The following is a 27877-nucleotide window of genomic DNA, read 5'->3' on the forward strand; positions in this document are numbered from 1 at the left end:
GGTTTTATTAGTCTGGCATATTTTGTTCACCTATGGCAGAAACTTAACAGAAGGTAGGGGAAACAATGCACACGATATGCCCTGCGAATGCTCATTTTATGACAAGGCAGTGCAACCCAACGATGCTGGGTTTCTATGTCCCTCTTGCTCACAGGGTTTTGAATCACCGCAGCAGTGTAGGAGGTTCCCAGTTGCTCTTGGTCCTTTGGCCTCGTGCTTCTCATTTGGGAAAAGAACTATCTACGATCCAGAGGCCTCCCACCCAGGTAGGCCACTCTTGAGTCAGTTTTGGCTTTTTTTTCCTAGAAAATACTTTCCCTTACTCCCATTCCCTGGAAATCTTGCCTTTTCTGGTTCTCCTTCCTCACCAAAGGTTTCTCGCTAGTTGTGAATTTCCCTCTGTGCTTTTCACAGTGCCCTCCTTGCCCTTTACTTGATCGTTCCATATCCAGGTTCTGTTTAGCTGGATTACACTCTCGTGGAAGCTTGTTGTGATCAAAATCCAAGGCTGGCTGACAGCGATTTCTTTTGTGCTGCTCTATGTCATTGCTGATTTCTGGATATATTTCTAAGTAGGTCTTCCTCTCGTTGGGGAAATGCAGTGAAGCGAGAAGAGCTGGTTAACAGAACTGTGATGCTGTGTTATCTGAGAGCATTTCTGTTGCAACAGGTTCCTCATATTTAAGGTTGGGGTATTCCTTGAGAGTAACAGCAGCTGTAAACAGAGGGTGACTCCAGACACATCTATGTATAGAGCTTCATGAAACTTAATGACAGAATATGATGACAGACCACAGAGGGTATTTTTATAAAGGATGCGTGATGTTACATTGCAAGTCTTTTGCTCTCTGTCTCCATTTATGCTAATGTTGCATCCCCATTTTTTCAGGCTAACAGTAAAGAAAACTGGTTTTAATTTTAGCTCTTATGTAGTCAGGTACTCTCTGTTTTTTTCTGGTAGGGAAGAATGATGTCATTCAGACTGCTAAAACTGCTTTTCTGTGGAAATCTTGCTGTTGGATCACACTAGATCTCTCATGGCCAGTTTGCTAATCACTGTGGACCTGTTTCTTTTAGCAGATAATAATAAATTCTTAGAGTAATTGTTTATACGTATCCTGCAGTTGTTGTCTGCAAGGACCTTGTGCTCAAAAATTGAGCCTTTCGGTTAGTCGTGTCTGCTTGTGCCACCGGTGTCTTTTAGATGGTATTACGGCATCCAGTTCTGTGAGTATAAGAGGTGAAGCAAGATACAGCTGCCTCCAATCTTTTTTTAACCTGTGGGTGTGAGAGCACACTGAGGGCTGGTTGTTGTTACACTTGGCTGCACTGTTTTTGATTCGTTTGCATCAAGGTGTAAAGTAGTTGGTGCTAGTATGTAGCAGGCGATTTAAGTTTTTTGGGCTACTTTTTTAATCTCTATTCTGGGTATGGGATTTTAACCCCTGTGGCAAAGGTGGGATTCTTCAGTTGTAATTACTTCACTTTTCGCAAGGAAGCTGTTCTGCTCAGTGATTGAGAATGATGGAATATTTAGCGCAGAAGGGAAGCTCTGGACATCTCTGGCTGAGCCCTCTGTTCAAAACAGGGTCAGCCTCAGTGTTGGATCCAATGCCAAATTAGATGGGATTGCTCAGTACGTTGGTTAGTTGAGATATGTGTATCTCCAGGGATGGAGATTCTCTTTTCTCTGGGCCCCATCCTCATGACTGACCTGTCTTCATTGTGAAAAAATGTTTTCCTGATACCTCCTGGGAATTTGCAGGGGTTGCTATTTGTTTCCAATGTCCTTTCACAGTGTGTCTTTGAGGAAAAAGTCTGTTTCAGTCTTCTTGGTATCTTCCCATTACGCAGGTGAAAACAGCAGTAAATTCCGTGCCTGCACGCACTCCCCAGTCTTCCCTTCTTCAAGCTAAACAAACCAAACAAACCGGTCTCGCAGCCTCTCTTTATACATCATGTGCACCAGCCCGTGGACAATCTTGATGCCCCTCTGCTGGGTCTGCTGCAGTATGTCGATGTCTGTCTTGTACCGGGGAGCCCAAAACCCAGACACAGCGCTCCCAAGCGTGGTCTCACAAGTGCTGAATTGAGAGGAATTAATCGCTGAGGTCATGTCTGGTGCTTTCTCTCTGGGGGAGAAGGGCATATTCCTGAAGAACGCTTAGACTGTTTTCAGAGTGAATACAGAAAATGACGGGATCGTATCTGAAGCTTCAGCAAATCGGAAACCCGTGAAGGAGACGCTCCAGGCCAGGAAGTTTTCATCAAAGTGTTAGTGTTCTCTTGTTAACTTTGTTGTTAGCTCAAAGTTTCTGCCATTTTTGCCTTCCTGTCTTCATGATGAGCATAAGGGAGGGAAAGTCATTCAGCAAGAGCATGGAAGGCTCTTCAATGGGAGACCGTGGGCATGTGTCACTCTTTCTAAGAGACTGAGTAAACGAGGATGCCAACGCTGATTTTTCGCATTAAAGGGTAGCATTTGACCTGCTTGTTTCTTGAATGAATTTGGCTGCTGCGCTGCTGGGGCTCACAGTATTTACACCAGCACCTTTGGAATACCACGCTAGTGCATTTTTCACTGCACTTAATATGTGGCTGACTCAGCACAGAGATACAAGGCATGGAACCTCATTTAAATGTTTTGGGTTGTTCCTGTTGTTTGCTCTAGTAAGGGTATGGCTTTTGACACTTGCGCTTTCTTTGCAGTCTGCCCAGAAGGTCTTGTGGTATAAATGGCAATAGGGCAGTGCAGAACTGGGCCATTTCTTGCATCTGCCAGGTACTCCCTGAAGATGCTTTTGATAGTGTACGTGTAGGAGGAGAGAAGTCACAGATGGGCATGTTGTGCCTTTTTGTTGTTTAAACCATGTTCTCTGGTTTTATTTTGCTTATTAACCATTCAGATACGGTAGGAATTTTGTTATGTTCCCAGCAGTATTAACTGTCAAACATAAAGAGCATTGAGCATCGTCAAAGTGCTGCCCTTGTGTCTCCTGTTCTCTTACCCAGGTCCTGCTGTGTTTGTGCAGGTTTCATCTAACAAGGACACCCTTTTTAAAGGCTCCTGGAGTTTGGTCTTTGTCTCTGAAGCAGAGACCATGTGTCTTACGTAACAGAGGCTCCAGCAGACAGCGCGTCAGTGGAAGCCTTATTCAGCTGACAGAAAATGTCAGCCACATGAGTCTTCAAGTGCTGTCTCTTTCTTTGTGGCGAAGCTTTGGCTTGTTGCTTTGTTCCATTTGATAGTCCGGGAAAAGTTCAGGAAAAGGCTCACAGGAGCTTTCACAGTAACATTTATGCCGAATTGTCATTACTTAGTTTTTTTAAAGGGACAAACTTTAATTAGAAAGGCCTTGTAAGTAGGTTCTGAACTGTATTAAACGAAACTATCACAATAGCTTTAGATTCAGTCAGAAGAGAGATCGTTGCACTTCAGCTCTGCCAGTTTCCACCTGCTGCAATAGTCAGAAACGGCTTTGCAGCCTTCTGTGAAATTTGCATGTTGCTTTCTTGAGGAATGGGAACACAGGTTTCCGAAACACCTTGTAGAAGTGTTTGCTAGTGACGGCCATTTTTCCTAAACTCTTTGTCTGGGCTAAGTGCACTTGCTTTCTATATGACAAGTAATTGCTTGAAAATCATTATAAAAAGAAAAGCTGCAGGCAGTAGTTCAAAGGAAAAAGTTGTTGATGGAGTAACTGTCACTCTTGTAATGCACTGCCTGCACTTGTGTCCCATCGAGCTGCCTTCTTGTACTGCTGTGGTGTGTTTTTGGATTCCGTGTCATTCGAGGAGCTGAGGGGCGGTCTGCCGAGCTCCATTACACATGCCTGTGATTGTAGGGTGACTGGGGGCATGTACGTCCCTTTGATGGCAAACTGCAGAATCCAGCCAAAGAATTCTAGTTTTGAGTATGTGCAGGCGCCTGAATGCCAGGTGTGGAAGACTTATGGACACAGTGTGCAGAAGAGTTGTATTCATTGAAAGTTATTCTTCTTTCAGAACTTGTAAAAGGCTTACAGTAAGGTAAAGGTTTATTTCTGTTAAGGAGTTCGCACCTCCTTTTGGTGCAGTTCTGTACAACGCTTTTTGGACTAAATAAATCTTGCTGTAGTTATCAAGCATTCTTATAGTAGTTAGAGAAGCCCTTTGAGAAATGGGCAGGGTTTTGGCATCATTGACCTGCACTGCCTTTTTTTGATTTGAGCTTTTTGAAGATTCTTTTCATTTTCCATGAATATCTTAGGGACACCCAGCCAAGCTAACTGGAAAAAGTCATTACCTAGGAGAACATAACACAAAGGAGGAACAGCCAAGAATTCCTGCACTGAGCTATGTTCAAGGTGGAACAAAAGTGAGAAACTTCTGAGGGTTGTATTTAGATGTGCCATTTTTAAAAGAATCTTCCGTGTGACATGGGAAAAGGCTGTGTGTAATGAAGTCCCCAATATTTGCCTACTCCTAGAGCAGGCATACAGTTTTGTTCTGTGTGTGCCATTCATCTTTCCTCAAGAGAGATCACAGCTGAAGCTGTGTTTCTGCCAGGTGACTCTTGCAACCTACTTGTGGTTTCATTGTGATACTTGCAGAATCCAGGATTTGGCCTGACAAGTGTATAGCGAGTTCCTTCTGCTCTACCTGTTACCTGTTGGCTGTCAACACGTGTTTTGGCAGGATGGTGAATGAAGGAAAAACAGTGGCTATCAAAGCCACTTGGATTATTTTGCAGTGTTGTGTAGAGCGAGTGACTTGAAGCCAACCGCAGATTCCCCTTGGAGATTTTCAGCTGTGCTAGGGAAACTTTTTCCAGTGTAAGCCGGAGTGTAGCCAGCTAATATACCAGTAGCCTTCCTCCAGAAGTTCTGAAGTAAGAGCACAACAGGAGTGGACATTTGGTAGTACATATAATAAAATGCTGTAGGCTCCATTTTGCAAGTTGGCCGTGACGACACAGCTGTACGATGTCATCTGTCTTGACTCAGCAGAACTGAGAAGATGGCTAGCGGGAGGTACGCAGCAATGGCCTCTGCCAAGGAAGCTCCTTAAGGACAGGTGTTTTTTCGCAGTGCAAAGCTTACGAGGATAAGCACTGGAATTCATAAATCCCTGGAGGAGTAACTTCTTGTAATGAGCATGTATGGAAAGCTGATGAGTTTGCCTGCCGTGCTGCTTTGTTTTTTGAACACTTCTTGTTGTCAGCTTGCAGTACACTTAGTGTTACCACAAGCCCACCAAAAATCCCATTGGCTAATGGCAATGTACCCTTTGGGGGACATATCTAACGCTATCATATTCCACACTTAATCCACAGGTAAAGATCTAAGTGTGAATTCAGCTGTTATCTACTGTGTAACTTCCAAGAGTGTATTGAGGAGCCCTTACTCCTCAATTCAGCCCTAGTTTAACAAGTGTTCCTGTTTTTCATTGTGTTTCCTAGGAGCCAACATCTTTCTTACCTCATCTGGACTGATTAAACTAGGTGACTTCGGCTGCTCAGTGAAACTGAAGAACAACACGCAGACGATGCCTGGAGAAGTGAACAGTACCTTGGGGACTGCAGGTGAGGAAGCACGTGCTAGGCAGGCATTTGTCTAGTTACCATAAAAGAAGATACCTCTGCCAAAAGTCTGGGCAGGAGTACGATGATGTGTTTCAGAGAAACCTTATTTTACCTTAGCTGGTTAGATGTGCTTTACATCCGGAAGCCAAAATAATCAGTGAATGATGGAACTGGAGAGATAAAATGGTATTTTTGGGATCTATAAGATGCTGGAGCTTGACGTTTTCTGGGATTGTGTCTTTGCAGCCTTACTGAAACCGTACTGTTCTTAGTGAACAGCTGCTTAATCTATTAAAAAAAAAAAAAGAAAATAACCGAAAGCATATACTGTACCAACATTTTCCCTACTACTTTTCAAACTGAAAGGCAGTTATGCTGCAAACACGTCAAAGAACAAGAAGTCAGCAAACGGCAAAAGTTAGCAATAAAAGCTGAGTGGTAGTTTGTTTCAGATGTAATAAAAACATTTGGTTTGCCCAGTTAATCAGTTTATACTAGTCCTTCTGCTGTATTAACTGATGACATCATATGTGTTGTTTCAAAGCGTACATGGCTCCAGAAGTGATTACTAGAGCTAAAGGAGAAGGGCATGGCCGCGCAGCAGACATCTGGAGCCTGGGCTGTGTCGTTATAGAGATGGTCACCGGCAAGGTAGGGATGTTTCGCATGCTGACAAGTGCAAACTATTCGTAGCGGCAGTTCCTCTGCAAGTTCTGGTCCTGCTCCCACCAGTTTGTCACCCTTAAGTCTGCAAGTACCGGGGTGGTTTTTAATTTCCTGGGGTCCAGAAATACACGCCCTGTTGGATAGCAAGTTACTCGCTAAACCTTGCGCTCAGCAATGCTGTTACTTGTTGCAGAGGCCTTGGCACGAATATGAGCACAACTTCCAGATCATGTATAAAGTGGGGATGGGTCATAAACCTCCTATTCCTGACAAAGTGAGCCCAGAAGGGAAAGACTTCCTTTGCCACTGCCTGGAAAGTGACCCAAAGATGAGGTGGACGGCCAGCCAGCTCCTCGATCATCCTTTTGTCAAGGTTTGTCTCATGGCTTTGGCTACAAAGACTGCAGATGGGAATCGGAAATAGCTTTTAGTTGGCTTCATGGTTTGCAGCTAAGCTGCAGGGCTTGTATCCCAGTGGGAGGCTGGTATCAATTCAATGCTGTCCAGAAAGCAAGGTGTGGCAACTTTTCAGAGGCACACGCGAAGCTGCTAGCAAACATTTGACTAGAACCTTGGCGTGCACCACGCAGTGAACTTTCACTGCTGTTTTGAGATGCATTATCTTCATGTTAGAAAGACTTGTCAAGCTTCAGGTCGGTTAATTGGATCTGAAGGGCTCTGCATAAAGCTTCAGTGGGTTTGTATGCACTGGCTTCTACTGCATAGAGATGAGGGTCCCCTCCATAAACAGCGAGACAAGTACCTGCTTGAGAACTCGACCACCCTTCGGAGCAAGGGGCTGCTTTTTTTGTCTGTTCATATTGAATGTTCATCTGGCAGTTTGCGTCATGATCTGCAGTTCTTGCACGTACTGTGGTTTGATTCTTTTCTTAAGAATAGGCAGATATTCAGAGCTACAAATGTAGGTGTCTTAGCAACTTCTTTTTTGAAAAAGCAGGAGCACAGCAGGTTACTGAATTCTGTCCCATTTTCCAGCATGAAGTTGTTCCCGTTGGTATTCTGGGTCAGTAACAGCCTGTTTGGGATCGTCACGCCTGTCCCTCTCATCAGTGCAGCTGTAGCCGGATCCCATCCATCGCAGGCAGAGTATTTCTTTAGGCACATTAAGAGTAGCATGGTGGCAGTGGAAACGTCAGTATTGCCATGTCAGTGCTTCTGATTTGTTACTGTATAGGGAGCTTCAGAGATGTTTGACGAAACTGATCTGCTGTCATCTTGCTGCAGTAGGGGGGCAACTGAATGAATTGTCTCCTGTCCCCTTCACAGGTTTGCACAGATGAAGAATGAAGTTATTCAATCTCTGGCCTTTTTTATTCTGGCAAGATACCTTTTAATCACTACTGTATGTAATATTTACATAAAGACTGTGCTGAGAAACAGTATAAAAGTTGAAATTACGAAGACTGCACAGGTGACGAGCGTCACTTTCTCTGCTGCTCCTCTATGTTTTACTTGGCACATGTTGCTCATGTGACAGTGTCTGCAAGTTGGAAGAAGCTGCATGTTTCGGTGAAAGTGCCATTACTACTGTATATGGACCATACCTTTTTTGTTCTTTCTTCTGTTTCTCATTTGGATGAGAACCGTAATGTTAATATGTAGTATTTTTGAACTGTTTAGGTTCAGAGAAATGCTGTAGTGTTATCAGGCGTTATGGACCTTGTTTTTTAATCTGTTGTTTGAGTGCACTGACTGTGAACTTTTACCGGTTTTTTGTTTATTTGTTTTTGGCAAGCTTCAGATTTGTTATGCACAAGGCTGATTAATGAAATTTTAAAAAAAGTTTTTTCTCAATAAATGGTTTATTTTAGGAGTTGTGGGTGAAGGGTTTTTCTTCTGAAAATAAGTATGTGGGGTTTTGTCACACTGTAGCTTAAGACTGCTAAGCTAAACTGACCGCAATAAGCTTCTTTTATATCACAGTAGTCAATGTTTTGTCAAGTTCAAGACATGCAGTGTAAGATGCTTATTGCACAAGTGATAACAGAATTAAGGTGTCCCACCTTCATCATCTCCTGAGGAAATAAAGGTGACTGCAATTCCTGACATCACCTGTTACGTCAGGGGTAGAGTCATGGTCTGAAATAACTTTCTTCTTGAACACAGATGCTGTGCACAGGGACGGGTCTGCACGGCATTTCTGTGGCCAAGAGGAGACTCAGTCAGGATTATTCTTGTGTTCTGTTTGGTAAAAACAAGAGCTCACTGTTAGCTTTGTAAAACTGATTTCTGATTCTGGACTTTGATTCCCTGCCCCGCCCCCCCCCCCCCCCCCGCTGACTGTCATCACTCACAGAAAATGGAGACAGGTTAGAAATGGTTAGCAATTAGAAGAAACAGTCTGCACCACTTGATCTAGTTATTTTGTTTGGCTCGCTGTTACAGGTGACTAACTGAAAACTGTTACTTGTAAGTATTAGTGGAAGTTTACATATTCCTGTTACAGCTTTAGACCTTAAAATGGGTAACTTATAAAGCAGAGAACTTGCTTTTAATATCTGGCTTTATTCTAAATCCCGTCTCCCCTCTTAATCCACATCACCCTTGGTTTTCTTACAGGTGTGGGGTTTTTAGCAGCTGAGTGAGCTGATAAAGAATGACATTAAAAGCCGGAGGTCATTCACTGAAATCTAGAAAAAGCACAATGCAGTGTGTCTAGGCTCTCAAAAAATACTGTGCTGAATTTAAACAAAGACTTTCCCTCCATTCTCTTCAGTTCTCTATTTTGCAGTCATGCTAGGAGGGGAAGCATGGCAGCATCCTCAGCAACAGACTCTGAAAGTACCTGAGGCAGGTGTGCCCCCTGGCCTGCTGCGTGCTTCACCTCGTGGTGTATCAGAAGTATCGACGAGTGGTTTGTGTCCTCATTCGCCTTGTTTCAGGTGCCCTTGTACGCTAACAGCAGCTGTGGACAGCTGTTACGAGTCAGGGTAAAGGTGAGAAGTAAACTTACTAGTTCATTGTTGCTGACCAAAAGAAAACTCATTCACTGCACATCAGCTTTTTTATACTTTTATTTTTGTATAAACAAACGTTAAGACTACTTTCGTTAAGGCAGTTGTAGAACATACAGTTGCTTGTGGGGACAAGGGGCAAACACTGCTTCCTAATGACTTATGTCATTCTTTTAGTACAGTGACCTGGACTAGTTTAACTTTGGCAAGTACCATGAATCTTTCTGTTTGCCAGTGAACACTGGAAGGGCCCAGTGCTGCAGTCCTGGTATGCCAGAACTTCTGGAAGTGCTTGGGAGGACGGATCTGGGAGTGGCATGTTAAGGCCCTCGGCCTGTTCTAAGGGTTGGTCCCAGGGGAATGAGTAAGAAATAGTCTAAATACTCTTTCAGAAGTATTTACATGTTTGGTATTTTCCTCTGGGTGAAGTGGCACTGCATGCAGCTGGAAGAAAGGTCTACGATTCGTAAGGAGTGCTGAACATCTCCCTACCAGCGTGTTAAATCAGTGGCTCTTTAAAAAGGCAAAAAAGCGACTTCTATCACTACATGAATATGTATCTGCTGCTCAGAGCTACTCACCCTTGCGTACAGGGTTCATTCTACCACCTTAAGAAAAGCCCACCGTATCCACCAGGTAAGGCATCAAAATGCTGCTTGGACAGGTTTTTTTCTCTCTCCCACCCCCACCATGTTTTTTTAGTGTCTTGGGTATTGTGTCTTCAGGTCTGGCTCATTAACATGCCTGATGCATTACTACAGGATAGCTGGACCTTCAGGCACTACTACAGGTTATAATACTCAGTTTTCCGCTGTTAAGATTGTTTTAGTAGATAGAGTGCAGGGCACGTGCTTTATTGAAAGAACAGCTCTGTAAGCATGGCAGTATTTTCTGATTTCAGGCTCTGTTCCATGTGTTGGAAGAGCTACGCTGAAGCCCATGTTTTACATTCATGACATCATACAGTCTATTCTAGAAAGGTTCAGAGCATGGGGAATGTATGAGTACGTAAGATGGGTGAGGGGAAAAGCCCCCCAAACCTAGTCCCTCACACTTCCCAAGGCCTTTTCCTTCCTTCACAGTGTATGTTTTACTGCCCCCACACTCAAAAAACTTTTACTTATAGTACTACTCTACCTGCTCTTCAGGTGCTGCATACTACAAAGACTAGTTTCTAGATGATCAGATGCACTGAACAGCAAATGCATACTTCATGGAATTACTCGTATTCTGCTGTTAGCCCGTTTCTCCTGGCCTTGGTTTTATTACAAGAAGAATGGTTTTTTGTACCAACTGTTAGAACTAAGACTGCTCACTTTCTTCTTTGGAGACATGTAGGTGGTTTATTCCATAGGCTGTTCATTCCTAGACTCTCACGGTTTAGTCCTATGTGCAATGAAAATGTACCGCCGCTGAACGTGCTGGTCCTGATTCCCACTGCTCAGCCTCAGTATCTTTAGATTTTTAAAGCTGGGGTTTTTTTTTAGTCATAACTGCTGGCAGTTGGAAGGTCCCCTCTTTTTAATTTTCTTAAACAAGCTCTTTTTAGTAACTTCCACATCCTTAACTCCTGCAGTTTAAAAACAAGTGGAGGCTGCCTGGGAATCAGTACTGGGGATGTCAGAGCAACGCAGTTTTCCCAAGGAGCTTGATTCTATTTTCATTTAATTCAGAAGGGTTTCAAAGCGAGCCCAGACAGCCATAAAAAACTCTTAAGCCATACCACTGTCCTAGGTCTCTCTCCTATTTCCCCTATTCTCCCCGAAAGAAAAGCAGAAGATCATTTAACTGTTACCTCAGGCTGACTGTTTTGAGGCACCATGTAAACTAATTTATCAGAAAAGACAGACAAGCAGATCAGTTGGGATCACAACAGTATGGGAGCGGGGCATAACTTCCAAAGCACGCTTAGCGCTTACTTGGTTACAGCATACCCAGTTGTTTTGTTTCCACCATTGTTGGGAATTTTAATCGGTGTTTAAAGCTGAAAGGAATTTTATTACCTCAGTTTTTCCAAACTATAAATGGCATTTGCTCTCGAAAGAATTAGAGGTTTCAGCTATCTCTCTGATGTATTGCCTGGGGAAGGATGTCGCAGTGGGTAACTTAGCTGTGCTCAAGCCACAAGGCCAAATTCCAGTCCAGGTTATGCCACTGCAAGGCTCCAGTGTCTGGATGTCTGGGGTCTGGCTGAAGTTTTAAAGGGCCCATGTGGTTGGTACACACTGTGGAGTAAGTTCTAGATGTAGAAAAACTCTACTGCGGTTCTGCCAGTTCAGCAGAGCTGCCTCAGTCCAATACTGGTATAACCAAGCGGAACATCTTACTGTATTTATGGTGGTTAAACTGTTAACGTGTGATGTACACCACTATCAGTTTTAATCATCTTGTAACATTCTTCTGACACGTATTCATTCCTTAGAGCAAGTTAAGATAAAGCCTGCACCTGTGGTTAGTTTCCAGGTACAATCTTAACCATACAAGCACACTGGAATTTTTATTATTTTTTTTCTTCAAAACTTCAAGACACTTTATAGGAAAACAAACCAACCAAACAAATGCAAACCTGTTGTGGAGAGTATACAAAGGAGTGCATCTGTCAAGCATTTCATCCAGCCCAAACCCCCAGAGAAAAAAATAACAAGGAGCGCAAATTCAGATACGCATGGCAATTGCTCATCCTGCCCTTCCTCTGATCTCGCTTGAAGGACCATGATATGCACTTAAGAGTTTTCAGAAGTTGCATTTGTTCCCTTTGGATTGAAGCAGTCTCTGAAGATGCTACTTTTGTTTCTGCTTGTTGTCATTGTTGCCATAGGTGGAGCCCTTGTTAATTTCTGTAACACCTATCATCCATCTGACACCAACAGAAGCTGCAAAGTAAGTAAAAGTAAAGTTAAAAGCTGCGTGCAAAGATTCAAGATCTGTACAAGTGTGGCATGTGGAAAGAGACTAACTGTTCTCAGAGTTACAGCATTAAAGGTAACTACCCCTACTCCCCCTGCTTGACCTTTGGTTAAAGGTACACCCTCCCCCTGCACCAAGTGACTTGCCTGTGATACTTCATTCCGGAAGATTCTAGGTCACTGGCCTGAGGCTAAAGATGTCCTCTCCCACCAGCAGGGAAGAGGCTACGTGAACCAGCGTGGGTGTGAGAGGCACAGGAATGCCGTGCTCAGCCCTGCTAAACCCTGGGCAAGGCTGGCTGTGAAATGGGGGTGCTCTGGGGCTGCTGGTGTTACCTGGCTCCCGGAAGTCAAGTGGCAAAGTGGACTGATGTGTCTGTGTGGGAGGTGTGACGGGGAAGGGAATTCTGCTTGTTTTCTACAGCCCCCATGCCTGGAAGAGCACAGGCAAGTGTAAGGGCACTTCAGATCTTGGTAAACAAACAAACAAAAATGTACGTTGTCGCATTTTTTAAGTATAGCTCATGAAACGGGCCTTTATAAGAGGCTAGGTTAATTTAAAAGACTTTTATAGTTGATTTAGTGGGAATAATTCACCCATGAATAATTATTACTATGTGTGAAAAAATTCACACAAGAATTTCTTTTTTATTTGTACACCTGAAGTGAATGTTTTAAGTTAAATGCAACTTAACCTAAGCCCTTTCCCTCCCCTCACAGTTTCAGGATTTTTTTTTTAGTAAAAGGTCTCAGCTGCCTGAAATCTATTGCTCCCCAAACTTCTGCTGAGCTACTGTACATACCCAGAACGGCCATGCTTCTTCCAGGCCTAAACCTACGTGGAAGTCACGAACACCTTCCCTCTGCTCAGAATGCTTTTTCACAAAAAATACGCCCAAAACCAAACCACCAAAACACAAGACAGCCATGAACCTCCCCTAAGCCTCCGAATTCCACCGTCTTCCAGACTGATGGTGAAAAGGCCCATCCCATCGGTCCTCACCTCTCCAAGCTGACCCTGAACAATTCCTCACCAGCCAAAGGACTCTTTATGGACAAGTCAAAGCCAGGATCACCAAGAGAATCCAGGTGGCATCAGCTGTAAACAGCAGGGCTGGTCCTGTGTCACGCCGTTTGCTGTGCTTTAGCAGAGGAGTGGGAGGACGGCTGTCAGCTGTAACCCGTGCTGCCCTGTGCTTTACCAGTTGCTTGCTTGTCCACCTGTAACATGGTGCTACCACATCAACCACGCAAAACCCTCACTTTTCTAAATAGCTCCTTCTTGTGCTTCAAGCAACCTGTCCTGAAGCGGAGCACAAACTATTGAACAAATGTAACTAAGTACAGCAACTTGGAAAAGCTGAATATATTATTTAAGTAAGAAGACAGGCTAGAAAGCAGCTCTGCAGAGAAGGACCTGGGCTTCCTGGTAGATGCCAGCAGCATGCCCTTGTGGGAACGAAGGATGAAGCTGCCCAGGGCTGCATTAGGATTAGTGTTTCCAGCAGGTCGAAGGAGACTACCCTTCCTCCTGCTCAGCGCTGGTGAGGTACATCTGCAGTGCTGAGCCCAGTTTTGGCTCCCTGGTAAAAGACAGACATGGACATACTAGAGCGAGGTCAGTGAAGGCCAGAGAGATGGTTAAGAAAGTTGAGGGAGCATATTCCGTAAGAGGAGATGCTGGAAGAGCTGAGACTGTTCACAGCCTGGAGAAGAAAAGTTTGGTGCAATCTTATCAATGTGCATAAACACCTGAAAAGACAACGTAAAGCGGATGGAGCCAAGCTCTTCTCAGTAGAGCTCAGCAACAGGACAGAAGGCAGTGGGCACAAGTGAAACACAGGAGCGGTTCCCTCTAAGCGTAAGAAAAAAAAGGAAGAAAAGAATTTTTACAGTGCAGGTGGCTGAACGCTGGCATAGGCTGACTGGAGAGATTGTGGAACCTTCATCCTTGGGAGATACTCAAAAGTCAGTGGGCCACAGCCCTGAGCAATCTGCTGTAGCTGAGCCTGCTCTGAGCTGGGGGTTTGGACTAGGTGATCTCCAGAGGTGCCTTCCCACCTCAGCTATTGTTTGACGTGCTTGGATGAAAGATTTGTACCGTGTATTTTGTTCTTTCAAAATACCAGCCCTTGAAAACAAACCAAACAACCTCAGGCTCATGTTTTGCAGTATGACAGTAAATTAAATGACAGTTTTTAGAAGTGCAGGTGGTAATTGGATACAAGGTGAGTCACACATGATGACACAGTGATGGCTGAACAGCCAGTGGTGCAGTGGGGAAGCTGGGCTGCCTGTGAGGCTGCCCTCAGGTCTTCTGGATGTCAAGACACCAGGAAAGCAGAGCCCTCTCACAGGCAGATAGCGGCGCAGCGAACAGTGCAGGAAGGGAGATGGCTGCTCTGGAGTCCACTGTCACTTACACTTCGCTGTTAGTCCATGAATGGAAATGCACGCAACTGGGGCAAGCGAGGGGTTTCACTCTCACAAACAGACAAGAAAAAAATCCACCTCCAACATTTAACTGGCCATGAGCTAGGGATGACAAGAGGAAGATCCAGCATGTAGCCTGCCATCTGGAATCATAACATAATAGTAAGCATGAAATCATTAACTACAAGGAATAGTAACAGCATCTGGAGAGGGACACAGGCCGTAAGTAAGAGCAGCTGTTATATAGCAACCACACAGCACATTGCAGGTTTCATCTGGTTCCAAGAATGCCACTGCCTGGACACCAAAAAATAGCTAGTTCAGCAGTGCAGGTGTTTTTTTTATTTCTTCTCTTTTGCTCCCTGGCAGAATCTACCACTGCCCTTCTGTCCTCATTTCACCCTGCAGCCCTCGGCACCCTGGGGAAGGTGGGGTGCAAGGAGAAGGGTCTGCTCATGTTTGCCAAGCCTGTGGAAGCAAAGTGGGGATGAGTGCTAAGGTGCCTCAGTGGTATCTCCCTGCACTGCCTGCCTCCTGTCCTCAACTCTCCTGGGGGCCTTCGTGCATATCCTAGTGATACCATCATGTTTAAGGATTTACTCCGCCATTGCTTTAAATACAACTATAGTAAGGGAAACAGGGGTTTTTACTACAAGGAAGGGGAGAAAGGGAGATCAAGTCGGAATTGTGCCTAACAATCAGCTGTGAGAGTTTAAGCCCACTCTCAGAAGAGCGGGAGAGAGAGATCGCTGAGTCACCCCTGCAGTGCTCCGTGGCAAACCGCAGAAGGTAACCGAGCTCCTGCTATCTTTCTGTCAAACTTGGTGTAAGACTGCTGGTTTGTGCTTTCCCCATCTTCTACTCATCTCAGCCTACGGGCATCAGCAGCCTTGCTGCCTGGGATCACATCACGCTCCAACCCTCTGGGCCCACGCTCTGCGCTAGGACACTGCCAAGTCACTGAGGACTCGCTCACAGTTTGTACTGTGATCCGTGGAAACAGATTTTCTGATAATAGCACTGTGCACACACTGCCCACTAGGACATACACCAGCTCCTGCAGGATCAGCGCTGGCTCATTACTACTTGGTTCAAATGAAATTCTTCTCTCGCCTGTAACTGACACTTCATGGCTGGCCCAGATGCCGTTGCGCTTACGGCATTAGCCATGGAAGAGTTACTTCTCCATTTAAAAGCCAAGAGAAGCCCTCTCATCTTTACGAGCCAGCGTTCCCTTTTTAACTGCTGTTGACAACTCTATAACAAAATACTTCTAGAGCATGAAGGCTGTGCCCTTCAACACTGGTTACCACAACATGAAAGGCAACCTAACAGTGGGTTCTTTGAAGCCAAGTGAGATCAGGGAAGCAGGAGGAGAGGGAAAAAAGCAGCTGCTGTTTAAATACAAATACTGACATTTGACAGAGTCGCTCACTGCTTTAACACCAAAACATCAACCCCAAGTTTTAAATAGCAGTTGTGAGCTAAGTACATAAATCTCTTGCCACGTGTCCTATAATACTAAAGCCAGTTTCCAAAAGACACTTTTGTCCCTCAAACTGCTTGAGCATTTATTTATCCTCTGGAGCAGGGACTGCCTTGTGTTGGTTCAAGTAGTACCACAAAGGGCTCCTGGTCCCAGACCAGTAGATAGACATTAGCACAATGCAATGATTATTAGGAGTATAAATAGCCAAACTGCTGCACAGCAAAGCAGGAGGGGATGGCTCAGCATTCTCAGGATAAAGAGGAGACATCATTTATTTAGGGCTGAACGCGTTTGAACGCGTTTGAGCTGAACCAGCAGAGCTATATATACATGGGTTATTCACTCCTTGGATCTGAGAGTTGGGGTCTGAGGGATTACAGCTTCCACTCCAGCCTGACCGCTGTGAGGCATTTCTCTCATGGTTCTTTCAACCTCAACAGTCACTTACTTACAAGCCAGCAAGTGTTTTTTACTGAAGAGCACAATTAGCGGAGACTGTGCAAAAGACAAATGACACTCTGGAAACAAATGAAGCAGAGGGCATCAGGCAGAAGGATCTCCTAGTTCCCCTGCTCTTTCCCACCAAAGGTTTATGCATATGCTTGTGCTGTCTGCACCTATGCTAATAAAGGTAATGTTATTAGGTACTGAAATCTGCCCTTAGAAACAACAATCTACTTTAAAAGGGCTACCAGGGACTGCAATAAGCTTCCTGATTCTGGAGTATCAGGTGAGCTGTCAAATTGCCACATAAAAAAAGTGATGTCCCAGACATCATTTGTGCAGTGGGAGAAGATCCACTAGAAGCAATGTGAAAAGGCAGTTTCATCATCTGATCACAATGGTAAGCAAACCCCTCTCATTTACAGAAAAATCTTCCTTTTACATTGTTAAGCCACCAGTTACCAATTACTGCTCGGACTAGAAAAGACAGCGAATGCAGTCCTCCCTGCTTTGCTACAAACTGGATCTGCCAGGCAGTTTGAATTGGCACCAAGAGTCACAACCTCCAAGGTACACTGTTCATGTACCACTACCTCCCAGCCACTGCAGAAGTCACTTCTGAGACCTTGCCTAAAGCTGGAGACAAACTGCAAAATAAAACAGTGGTTGCTCCTCTGTCAGATGATGGCTGCATCACATCCAGGACATTTATGACAGAGATACCCCTTAGGATGTAAAACAGTCTTGGGAGAACGGCCTTGCTACAGAGACTCAGCTATTGGCTACAAAAGGCAATGTGACAGCTTTGGCTGAAGTTTTGAGATGCTTCCACAGAAAGAGACCAATGATTCCCAATTAGCAGTAGCATTGCTTTTGAAGGGGTATAGTAAACCAGAAACAGACAATAATGCACTGTGGGAACTGTTGCTCTTCTGGCAAGTAGTAACACATCCACTTTTAAGTGACCAGGATAAACCAACTCTGCTTTTTGTTTGTTTTCACTGAGGACTGAGCTTCCTTCCACTCCCACAGATTCTCTTCCCCCCACTCTTCATGGCAGCTGCTGTCTGCTAATAAGTGACAGTATCATCTTTCTTTTTGCCTGCTCATCAGCAAGAGCTGGCTGGCTGTGTCTAATCTAAACCTAATCTAATAGGCTGTATCTAATAGTCGAGGTGGCAGCCTCTGCTACAGGCAACACTGTCTTCTGCAGTGCTGCAAATCCTAGCCAATTACAAGCACTACGGGTCTGATCACACCAAGTATTCGGTGAGAACAGAGCTGTTGCTAAGCACAGGGGTCTTTCAAAAGCTGCGGAGGACTGCGACCTGCACCATCCCACAGACGTGGTGGATATGTATGGGGCAGCAATACACATTGCACAGTGGGCCATTAATCTCACTATTAATGCGCTCCTCAGCTGCGCTTTTGCAGCTTGGGAGCTCGTGCTCATTCTGGCAGCAGACTGTAGTCTTCTGTTAGCTCCAGCGTACGAATAACCTGAGAACAAGTCCTTTGGATTATCACTGTATTCAAAAGAGGACTCACAGCAGCCTGCTTACTAATCTTTCCTTGTGGCTAGGAGCACAAGCAAGCTAAGTGGGGAGTAAGACAGCAAGAAAAAAAAAAGGGCCCTTTTGCTGTCCATTCTTAGTAGCATCACAGCTTTTTTTCTTTACAGGTTCTTTCCCTCACTTCTTGATAAAGCAAAGTTGTGACCTATTTGTAAAGGCCACGGATAGTAAGATAGTATAGGACTTGGGGTGGGGGGTGAGGGGTGTGACGTCACTCAACTAAACTGTATGTGTATGGCTTACTCTGGAAGGGAACTTATTCTTCAAACAGGCACCCAATATGCCATAAAGCACAGACACACAGATACGATGTTATTTGCCAAATTGACCTGATTCCTGCTTCCATGAAGGACACCAAATGAGATGTCCCTCCTTTTTTTGTGGGCCAGCTGCTTGTTTTGTTTTCCTTTAACATGCTAGTTTAAAGACAAACCAAGGCAGTTCAGAACTACCACAGGAACTGTAGGAATCACCTGTGATAGTCTATGCTGTGTGCTACATAAGTCAGAGTAGATGGCCACAACAGGCTGTCCATAAATCACAAGTTGATGGATTTCCAGTGGCTGACACATTGAACTATGATTAGATGAAAGAATTCTCAACAGAGTAAGTCATCCTTGAGCATCTTTTCTGGGCAAAGTACAACCCAGCACTACACAAGAAAAGAAAGCCTTTTGCAGGCAACCTACTGGAAAGTTACCGTTTTGATTCCTACAGAAACAAAATTTTGGATGCAGCTCTTGCAAAAAATAATACAACTATACCAAAACAAACAAACAAACAAATCTACATAACATATTCCAGGCTAAAGCTGGTCTGTTGAATTCACAAGTTGTGTTTATATTTCATAAGCCTCAATAAATTATATCTGACAGTCATCCTGTAAGTAATCTGTTTCAAAAAACTTACCCATCACAATGACAAATGCAAAACTAGCCAATGTCAGTGATGATCCACTGTTGATCATGTTGATGAGCAGCTTGAATAAAGGATATAGCAGCAATAAGGCCCAGAAAAGCCAGTTCAAAAGCGTCCATGGTCGTCGAGGTGGTATGATAGGAACAGCTGGGTAGGTTCCTCTTTGGTAGTACTCTTCCTGGAATGCATCCTAGTAGAACAAAGGAGGGCAACAATTAAATCTCCATCTGCTAACAAAACCAGCCGTTCCTGACTTTGATATTCCTCTTTCTGCATGCTTGTAACTATGGAGGAAGATCAAACACCAAGTCACGGCTGGAAAGCTTGTACTTTGAAGTCAATGAACACAGTCAAAAAAAAAGAAAAAAGAAAAAAGCTTACACTAACGTGTATATTCTTTCACTCTCCAATGCACAGAAGCTGGAAAAATGGAGAGCATAACAAGCCCAGTAAAACAAGGAAGGTGAGGAGATGTACCCTCCTGGAGCAATGCAGGCATCATTGTTGAACCTCCAACAAGAGCCACAGCCACTGGCCAAATACTGCTGGCAAGCCAGAGAATTATTTGGGCTCTGTGTTCAGCAGCCAGTCCTCTGTTCCCTTTTTTCTCTCCAACCACTGCTCTAGAACAGCATCCACAGCCATGTCAGAAAAGGTGAGCAGACACCATCTCGTCCTATAGTCCAAAGAACACCACCCCCTCCAGTCTGCTTTGTCCCACAAATGCCGTCTTGTTCCTCTTGTTCCCATGAACAGTATGGAAGTTTGGGTGCTGAACCTCTCTACAGACAGTGGAGCATGCAAACAGTTTAGAATCTCTCACTGGATTTGACCAAAGGACGCTCCCTTTTAGCATAATAGAAGCGAGGTAATGGGGTGGGGTTTGTTTTTTTGTTTGGTGGTGTGTGGTTTTTGAAGCACAGAAGACTTATAATTCAGTACTTTCCTCTAGAGCCCCTATGGGTGAACAGCATTGTGATCAACCCAAGATATCAAAGGGGGGGGGGGGGGGGGGGGGGGGGGGGGGGAAACCCTTCCTACTTGTCCAAACCCAAAGATTATTAGTCTGTGTTATTGCATAAAACTGGTTAATTAATTAAGTTAGCATTAGACTGACATAAAAAGGAACCTCAGTTTAGTCAGAATGAAGTACTAAATTTCTTCAAAGAAAGGAATGCTTCATGATGGTTTCCAAGAATTCTGGCAAAGCCAAGATTGTCCTAATCAAGCACAAGAACATTATTTCTACTATGCTATGATTTTACATTTACTTACGCTCCAGCTGACAGAGACAATTCTTTACTTATTTAATGGCAAGTTGAGCAATTATAGGCTGCTAGCATTTTATCTATTTCAAAGGGAACATTTAGCTTTTAAGAGATTACACAGTAATTAAAGCCTTGCACTCTCTTTATTTAGATTAGAAAAATTATGACTCTTTTGCGCATGCGAGCTAGATTATACTGGGATTGCTACGGCCAATTAATTAGCTGTCTTCAACAAATTACACAGCGTATGAAATTTTCTTTACAGTGCCTTGAGGATTTTGGTTTATGACTGGTTTAACACAGAGCTACTAATCATCAGTAAATTGAATTCTACTATATACAATTAGGTTTCTAAATACTCTTATTACCCAGAAAAGTTAGGATTTTCTATTATTGGTATCGCCATTAGAGGGCCCATTACTACAGAGAGCCAGACAGACTCACTTAAAACAAGCACAGCATTTTTTGTCTTTACTGGCTCTGCACGGCATTAGGGGCAGCAAAACTGCTGACCACATCTCACCAAGAGTTTTAAGAGATGGAAGAAGTATCCAAGGGGCAAAACAATGTCAATGCCATCACCTGCACTACCTGTTTTACGTCACTGTGGGGAACAGCTCTTCAGTTACGATTCCTTACCCTTAAAAACGTTCACATTCCTTGCAGATCTGTGGCTTGATCTGTCTGCAAGGGTGCCTATGGTACCTACCAACAGCTCAAGTCAGCATTTAAACCCATGACGTACCTCAAAATTTCCCTCAAACACCTTGTCCACACTACGTTCCTTTGATTCCCCTGCATACAGAGCTTGTTTTCAGTTTGTGCCACCCACCGAAGTATCATATTTGGGCATAGAAACATGCTCCTTTTAATAGCCCACCAAATCTGAGTTACTTCAGACAGCAGGGCGGGTAGTGCAGTGGGGGGAAATCAGAGAATACAATCATCTTGCGAGAGGCTAATTGGATTCTTCCTCCTTCCCCAGGGAGCTCTGACTGCAGAGGTATGCCACTGCCCTTTCATCAGGAAGCTCACAAAGAATGAGTATCCAAAAATACATCCTTTGTTCCCAAATATGGGAGTTCTGTGCACTTCCCCTCTTCAGTTGTACTTTGCTAACTCCCTGGGGCACTTCGGCATATATTTTCATGCTCTGTTTTCCATGCTTCTCTTACAAGTAAGAAGAGTTAGAGGCTCGCTTTCTTTTTAATGGAAATCAAGATTCTCAAGCAGAATTTCTATTTCAGGTGCTGAGGCTGTAAGGTGGTGAAAAAAGGAAACAAATATGCAAGGGCTAGCAGAGTTGTGACTAATACACAACACTCCTTCAGACCAGGCACTAAGATGCTCAACCTGGTCCTTGAAGTCAAAGGGAGCCTTTCTAAGCAATGGCAGTTTAAAAAAAAAAAAAGGCAAAAAAAAAAAAAAATAAAGGCAATGTGCAATCCAAATTGCAACTCTGTCATAATTTGGCATTAACTGATACAGCGCTGGCCATCTGCAGAAGGACAAAATTCACACCAGGTGAGGAAGAAGCATGGGGACATGGTGCTTACTCTAAGTCTGAAAAAGGAAGCGCAGTGTTTGGTGTAGAACAGCATGGTGCTATTGCCACCTGGCAAGGCCCTGTTCATTGCATTTGCAGCAGTGGCTAAACTAGAAAATGAAGAGATGAGCAGCAAGAACATAAACACACCAGATTCCCAGAGAGCAGTATCTCAGACTGAGGTACATGGGTATGTGTAACTGAGATCAGGCAATGAGGTAAAAAAGAACGGAACAAGCTTTTCTCAATGGCTCTCACTCCTTTACTAATGGCAATTATAAAAAAAAGAGGAAAAAGAAGTAAAAAAGAAGTCTTGTCCCTTCATGTCCAATAACTGCTGATCTCATTACTCATTCAAACAGCTTTGTGGCCTGATCATCATGAGTGCATGGCACTCCAGCCTCAACCTCAGTACCTGTGGCACACCCACCTACTAAACCATGCTACTAGAGCGTAATTCAGTGCACAGCATGCAAGTCTTGAGAAGGTACTGCAAAATTATGAAAACCAGTGAGACTAAGCAATGGCACATACAACAGTAATGCAAGATAAAATAGAGGTTCTGGTTTTCAGTAGTATGCATACCTTGTCTGACTTTGGAACAGAAAGTGGAGTGCTACCACAAAAAAATGCATTCATCCCCTGCTTTGTCTATCCTGCAATGAATTACTACATAATACAGATTTGTACATTTTACCATAAATATTTGATGACTCTGAAAGTATTAATCTGAAACAATTCATTTTTGGAAACAACATCTAGGTGGCAATGCTGCTTGTTATCCAACCTAAAATGCATGGCAGAAAGATGAAACAGAATTGCATTTTTACCCTGCAGGTGGGGGCTTTCATCATCTCAGAACTCTTGAAGAAGTTCCCCCTGCTCTGTATTCCCCCAGTATGGTTTTACAGAGATACGGGCTTGTGTAAACCAGGAATGACTGCAATGAACTAACAGTTTCGCTAATGTAAAACAGCTGAAAGGAAGAGGAACCACCTCCCGAAAAAAACAAACCCACAACCAATCGAAAAAATGCCACACAGCCAAAAAGGTTTTAATGGAAAGGAAAACTGAACACACATTCCTTCCTGCTATACTTAAATAGGAAACTATGGATCTAACTAACCAGCAAACTACGCTGTTATGAAGAAAGCAGGGTAGATGCATGCCCTGTTTACACTAGAAATAACTGAGTGTTTGCCAAAGATGGAGTAACAGAGAAAAAAACTTTGAAGTGAATTAATGCAATAATGCAAACTACGTAGTAAGGGATTCAGGATAACAATCACCACATTCTCATTTGATTTATGTTCTTGTCTTGCAAATGTCCAAACAATTCTTAGGAACATAAAACAGGGTTAACAGATAAATTAACAGGAAGTGGACTTTTGTACTGTTCAGCGAAAGGACTGTTTACATTTCCATGCCTGTAGAGACCACAGACCCATGGGTAACATAACGCCTTTGTGCAGAAAGGTGTCGGGGGCTATCTCTGAATTAGGTGTTCGTGGCACAATTTACAAGAGAGGTTAGCTAGTAGATGTACAGCTAGGCCTCAACACACATTTACTTTTCACATTCCTGTAAGCAAGCTGCTAAGAGGGGCTATGAATTAAACCAGAAACAGGCATAGTTTGGAAGCTGAAAAATACTAGAACACAGACAATACAGAAATGCTAACGTCGTATTCTGGGTAGAGAACAACGAATGGCACAGCAGAATTCTGCTGCCCCAGTGAGAGGAAACCAGAGCGTAGCTATATTCTATTCACTTCTAAATCCAAAGCACTGCTGTATTCCAGTCCGGATACATAACTTAGATCAATTCATTGAAGCAAACTGAGCTGCCAGGCCCTCGTGCCTTGCACACCCACAACTCCCACTGATTGATACGGGAGCGCTGTCTGTATCCGAAGACCGCATCCCCCAACCATTAGCTTATATGTTCATAGAAACAAAACCCAAGAGAAACAGATTCTGAAAGTCTGAAAGATGCATATGAAAGTATCTGGAAAAAAATAATATATATCAGCAGGCATCTACAAACACACAGTCATTATTATTCTGTCCCCATCCCATGTAATTGGCAATCTTAAATGCATGCCTTCTACGCACACAATGTGAATGCAATTTATCAGCCTGTCCTATTAACGCTGGATCTTTGCCTTGGTAAAAAAGACAGGGTAAAACAAGGCACAAAACCTGTAATACACTAAAGCGAAACATACCTCATTAGCCCACTACTTGATTTAGGAGGTGCCCTTAAGGGGAAGGGCATCTTTCTACCAGCCAGGAGAAAGTGTTTTTTGTAACCTTATGCAACTTTCTAAAGAATTTTAAAACTACTCTATCGAAGCTTGCTTAAGTTTTCTTTCTGTTGCTCTTCAAATACAAAGTAAAGGCAATCATGACTGACAGCACAAGACCAGTTCATGTCTGGGGAAACACAGCACTCATGCTGGAAAACAAACCAAACAAACAACCCACCCCAAGTCCCCATAGCAAGACCACTACACATGCACGTTGTAAAGGTCTACTAGTAGAGAAATAACTGAGCATTAGTAGCTCTTAAGTGCTGTGCAGACAAAACCCAACCTTTTCTTGATACAGTTTGTGGAGCCAGTTAGAACATTCCTGCTCATCTTCTGGGACTTCCTCTAGTGGAATCCGCCTGCCAATGGCAAACAAGAGAAATTGAGTATCAAATACTTCAGCTCCATGAAAAGCACTTATATTACACAGACAAATTATCCATCTGAAAGGAGACTCACTACATTTTCCACCTTTAATCTGTGGTAACAGCTCCCAGATCAGCAAAGTATAGTTTGCTTCTACAGCCACCTTCAGTTTTTAGATGCACCGGAAATTCAGAAATTTAGATTTCTGAAATAGTAATGCATTATGTTTGAGCTCACTAGAGCCACTTTCTAGATAAAGGTTTGCAATTTTCTGTTTCCAAACAAAGTTTTTGAATGAATTAATTTATTATGCTACCTATGGAGTTCAGGTCTGTATTTAATCAGCTAGGCATTAGACAAAAATCCCGAACTCTTCTCCTTACACCAAGCGTAAAGCACTCTAGTATTTCTGAGGTAACATTCCTATTTCTATAATTTTTGTTATGTGCAGCTTGGTTGGATAATTTCCAGCAAAATGGCTGCTATCACTGGGAAACCCTCTCTTGACAAAAAAAAAAAAGTTTTCATCATATTTCATGAATTTTGGTCAATAATCCTGTGACAGAAAAGAATCCCCTTGCCATCATCATTTAGATACGCTAATATCATATTTAAGAATTTTACATTTTTCAGTATAGCATGTATTTTAATTAATATCCATTAAGAGCAACATCAAATTAACTTCCTTCGGCACAGGAGAGTGCACTTTTCACAGCTGGGACACAAACTTAGATTAAGAGATGTGATACTACTATTTTATTCCTTTATTTAAGAAAGTCATGACAAACATTAGAAGCCAACACAATTTAAGCAGAGACAAACAAGGCCATCCAAATTTTACAAACTCCTACTGAGTGCAACACTTACAGCACTTCAATAAGCAAATATGGATGATATTGAAGAACATCTGTGATGTTCCCCAGTTAATTGCCAAAAGAAATTTTGCCATGAGGTTCACCCTGCCTGTGAGTTTTTCAGAAAGCTCGAAGAACAGAAGGCCAAAGAGCTAACCCAAGTCACGAAAAGCAATTTCCATGCTCTGCCAGACTGACTTGCAGCAGGCTGGAAGGGTGTAAAGGGAGACACAGCAAGACACACACCTCTACGCTGTTGGAAGAAGGGTCAGCCCGTGCAGGGCCAGCTGCTCCTCCATGAACACTAGCTAGGCAGGCCATGTACACCAACAAAAGGCCACTAGGCTGAGCTACCTGTGAGACCCAAGGGGGAATGCAAACTCATGTTGCGTCCAGGAATCAAGATAAAGTTTCTTTTTATCATTGCACAAAATCAGTTCTGAAGAAAGTATTTTTTTTTTCAAACAGACAGAAAAGGGAAGGTGAGGAGAAAAGGCCAGCATACTCTACTGCATGTTGGTACCTAACATAAACCAACTGGACCTGTCAATTATAGCTATAAAGGCGTTATGATGAACTCCTGGTCACTTGTGGGATTAATTCTAGGCTCTTATGCTCCAACCCTAAACCATCACATACTCTGAGTACCTGCAGCATGGGTGTTGCTGGTAGAACCTGGCCTGGGAATAAGGGCCTTGGAATTGGCCCATTCTCATTAAGATTATGGGAAGCAACTGGGGTTTTCGTCACTTATAGAAACATTAATGATACAGAATGCAGGTAACTTTCCATTAAACAACCGCCTTCTTGGCAGGGAGTGAGTAGCAGTCAAATACACCAACTACACCAAATGGAGACGGGCACAGTCCTGAGCTCGGCCTCCACCTCAGTGGGAGCTATGGTGTCAGAGACAGTTGTAAAGCTACTCCCTCCCAACACTCAGTAGATGTTTGGAATTCTGGCAGAGCGAGTGAGGCCCCACTGTTGCTGCTGAGCTGACAAACAGACACACAAATGAAAAAAAAAAAAAAAAAAAAGAAGTAACCCAAACAAAACAAAACAAAACCACCAAAAGATCCTGTACACTTTTATAGGGTCCCCACATATTTATAGTCACAGAACTTTACAAGAAACCCTTCCATCCCATATGAGTTTTATCTGCAGTTTCGTTAAGCCAGGTTGGCAGAGATTTGCTATCTGTTACCTACTTGGAAATATTTCCTTATTTATGCTATTGTGATTGTAAGTATGCACTCCTATATACCAAAAAGTAATTAAAATATGGATTACTTGCCTTACATATAAATCTGCATGATACTTCTTTCCATTTAGAACTCCCAGCAATGTTGGATTCTCGTTATTTCTAAAATTGAGAGTAGAATCATAGACAGCAGAAACTACAAGAAGAGAAAGATTATGTGGTTACTGTAGTAATAAAATGGAAGTAAGTCATTCTCTCTCACACAAGGAGTATATTTAAATATGAAGTCATCAGCAATAGCACCACAGTGTGAGCTGTCACCAAGGTAAAGACGACAATGGAACATTCAACATGCACACTTTAAGAAGCCAAATAAGCAGTGACCCTTTCAGGAGCTGCACCAGTAGAACAGAAAGATTTTCTTTCCACCCTTGTCTCCTTCCCCATCAGGTGCAGAATGTTGGGCATAGGGAACACAGTTACAGTTTCTGACAGTGAATATACCTAGGACATCCTAGGAGTCAAATGGTTGAAAAACTATTAGCTTTCTCCACTTACTGTGAATGACGCAAATCCCCCGCAAATCTGGGTAAATAACCAGGCAGATACACACTTTATAAACAATGAAAAATATATACAGTTTGACTCAGAATGGGTAAAGTGTGTACGTGAGACACATCCTACAGCAAGAGGGCTTAATGCAGCCATGAATTGGGTTTAAAACGTCGTCTCCTTCATGCCCATTATTTGATAACTGAGGCACTTGTACGGCAAAGGCAGAGACAGACTAACTGACCACCTGTGTCAGCTGGGCTGCTGCATGTGAGGAATATAACATCCAAATCCCACAGAACAAAACTGCAGCCAAACTTTCAGCCTCAAGAATGCTGCTCCTGCAGTTCTGTGTAGTAACAGTAAAAGTGTTTGCAAAGGTGGTCTGTAGTTAAACCAAGACAGCATAAACAAGCAGCTTCTACAGAAAAAAAAAAAAAAAAAAATGTTCCCTGTTTTAAACCACATGAAGTGTTTCAAAAAAGTTTCTTTGAACACATCCTTAGAGATGCTATTTTCCTTATGTCACAAAATTACCAGAAAGCAATTCATCTTCCTGACACTGAAATTAACTGTGCATTGTGGTACGAATTCCAAGATCAATGACAGCACTTTTTTTTGGTCACAAAAGTGACTAATATGCACTTCACATGTAGCTTCTCATATTTTACATTTTGGGCTCTAGAGTTCTGCCATAACACACACCGCGACAAATCTTTGTTGTGAGAGCTTCTGACCCACCTAACAAAGCCTTTTATTACACAGAACAGATCTGTGTTCGGTTTTGAAGCCCCTATAGCTATGAAAGATA

At 43.2% G+C, this 27877-nt stretch overlaps 2 protein-coding genes across 11 annotated transcripts in view; one reads left to right on the forward strand and one right to left on the reverse strand.

The window, feature by feature from the left end:
- Window positions 1–8063, forward strand: part of MAP3K4 (mitogen-activated protein kinase kinase kinase 4) — an 80923-nt gene extending 72860 nt beyond the window's left edge. For 4 of the 7 annotated variants that reach the window (XM_055809831.1, XM_055809832.1, XM_055809833.1 and 1 more), the window contains 4 exons: window positions 5441–5563; window positions 6108–6214; window positions 6423–6602; window positions 7517–8063. In XM_055809831.1, coding sequence (XP_055665806.1) covers window positions 5441–5563; window positions 6108–6214; window positions 6423–6602; window positions 7517–7537 — 431 coding nt within the window. In that variant the 3' untranslated portion in view covers window positions 7538–8063. Of the gene's footprint in view, window positions 1–154; window positions 267–5440; window positions 5564–6107; window positions 6215–6422; window positions 6603–7516 lie in introns of those variants that run through there. The other 3 variants (XR_008748026.1, XR_008748027.1, XR_008748028.1) reach the window with 2 other exon arrangements.
- A 1183-nt stretch (window positions 8064–9246) lies between these two features.
- The window catches only part of AGPAT4 (1-acylglycerol-3-phosphate O-acyltransferase 4), a 79957-nt gene continuing 61326 nt past the window's right edge, over window positions 9247–27877 (reverse strand). For 3 of the 4 annotated variants that reach the window (XM_055810567.1, XM_055810569.1, XM_055810568.1), the window contains 4 exons: window positions 26608–26710; window positions 24377–24452; window positions 18960–19158; window positions 9247–12077 (listed from right to left, as the gene is read on the reverse strand). In XM_055810567.1, coding sequence (XP_055666542.1) covers window positions 11986–12077; window positions 18960–19158; window positions 24377–24452; window positions 26608–26710 — 470 coding nt within the window. In that variant the 3' untranslated portion in view covers window positions 9247–11985. The remainder of the gene's footprint in view (window positions 12078–18959; window positions 19159–24376; window positions 24453–26607; window positions 26711–27877) is intronic. The other variant, XM_055810570.1, reaches the window with a different exon arrangement.

The sequence above is a fragment of the Falco peregrinus genome, chromosome 7, assembly GCF_023634155.1.
Source record: "Falco peregrinus isolate bFalPer1 chromosome 7, bFalPer1.pri, whole genome shotgun sequence".
Taxonomy (NCBI): domain Eukaryota; kingdom Metazoa; phylum Chordata; class Aves; order Falconiformes; family Falconidae; genus Falco; species Falco peregrinus.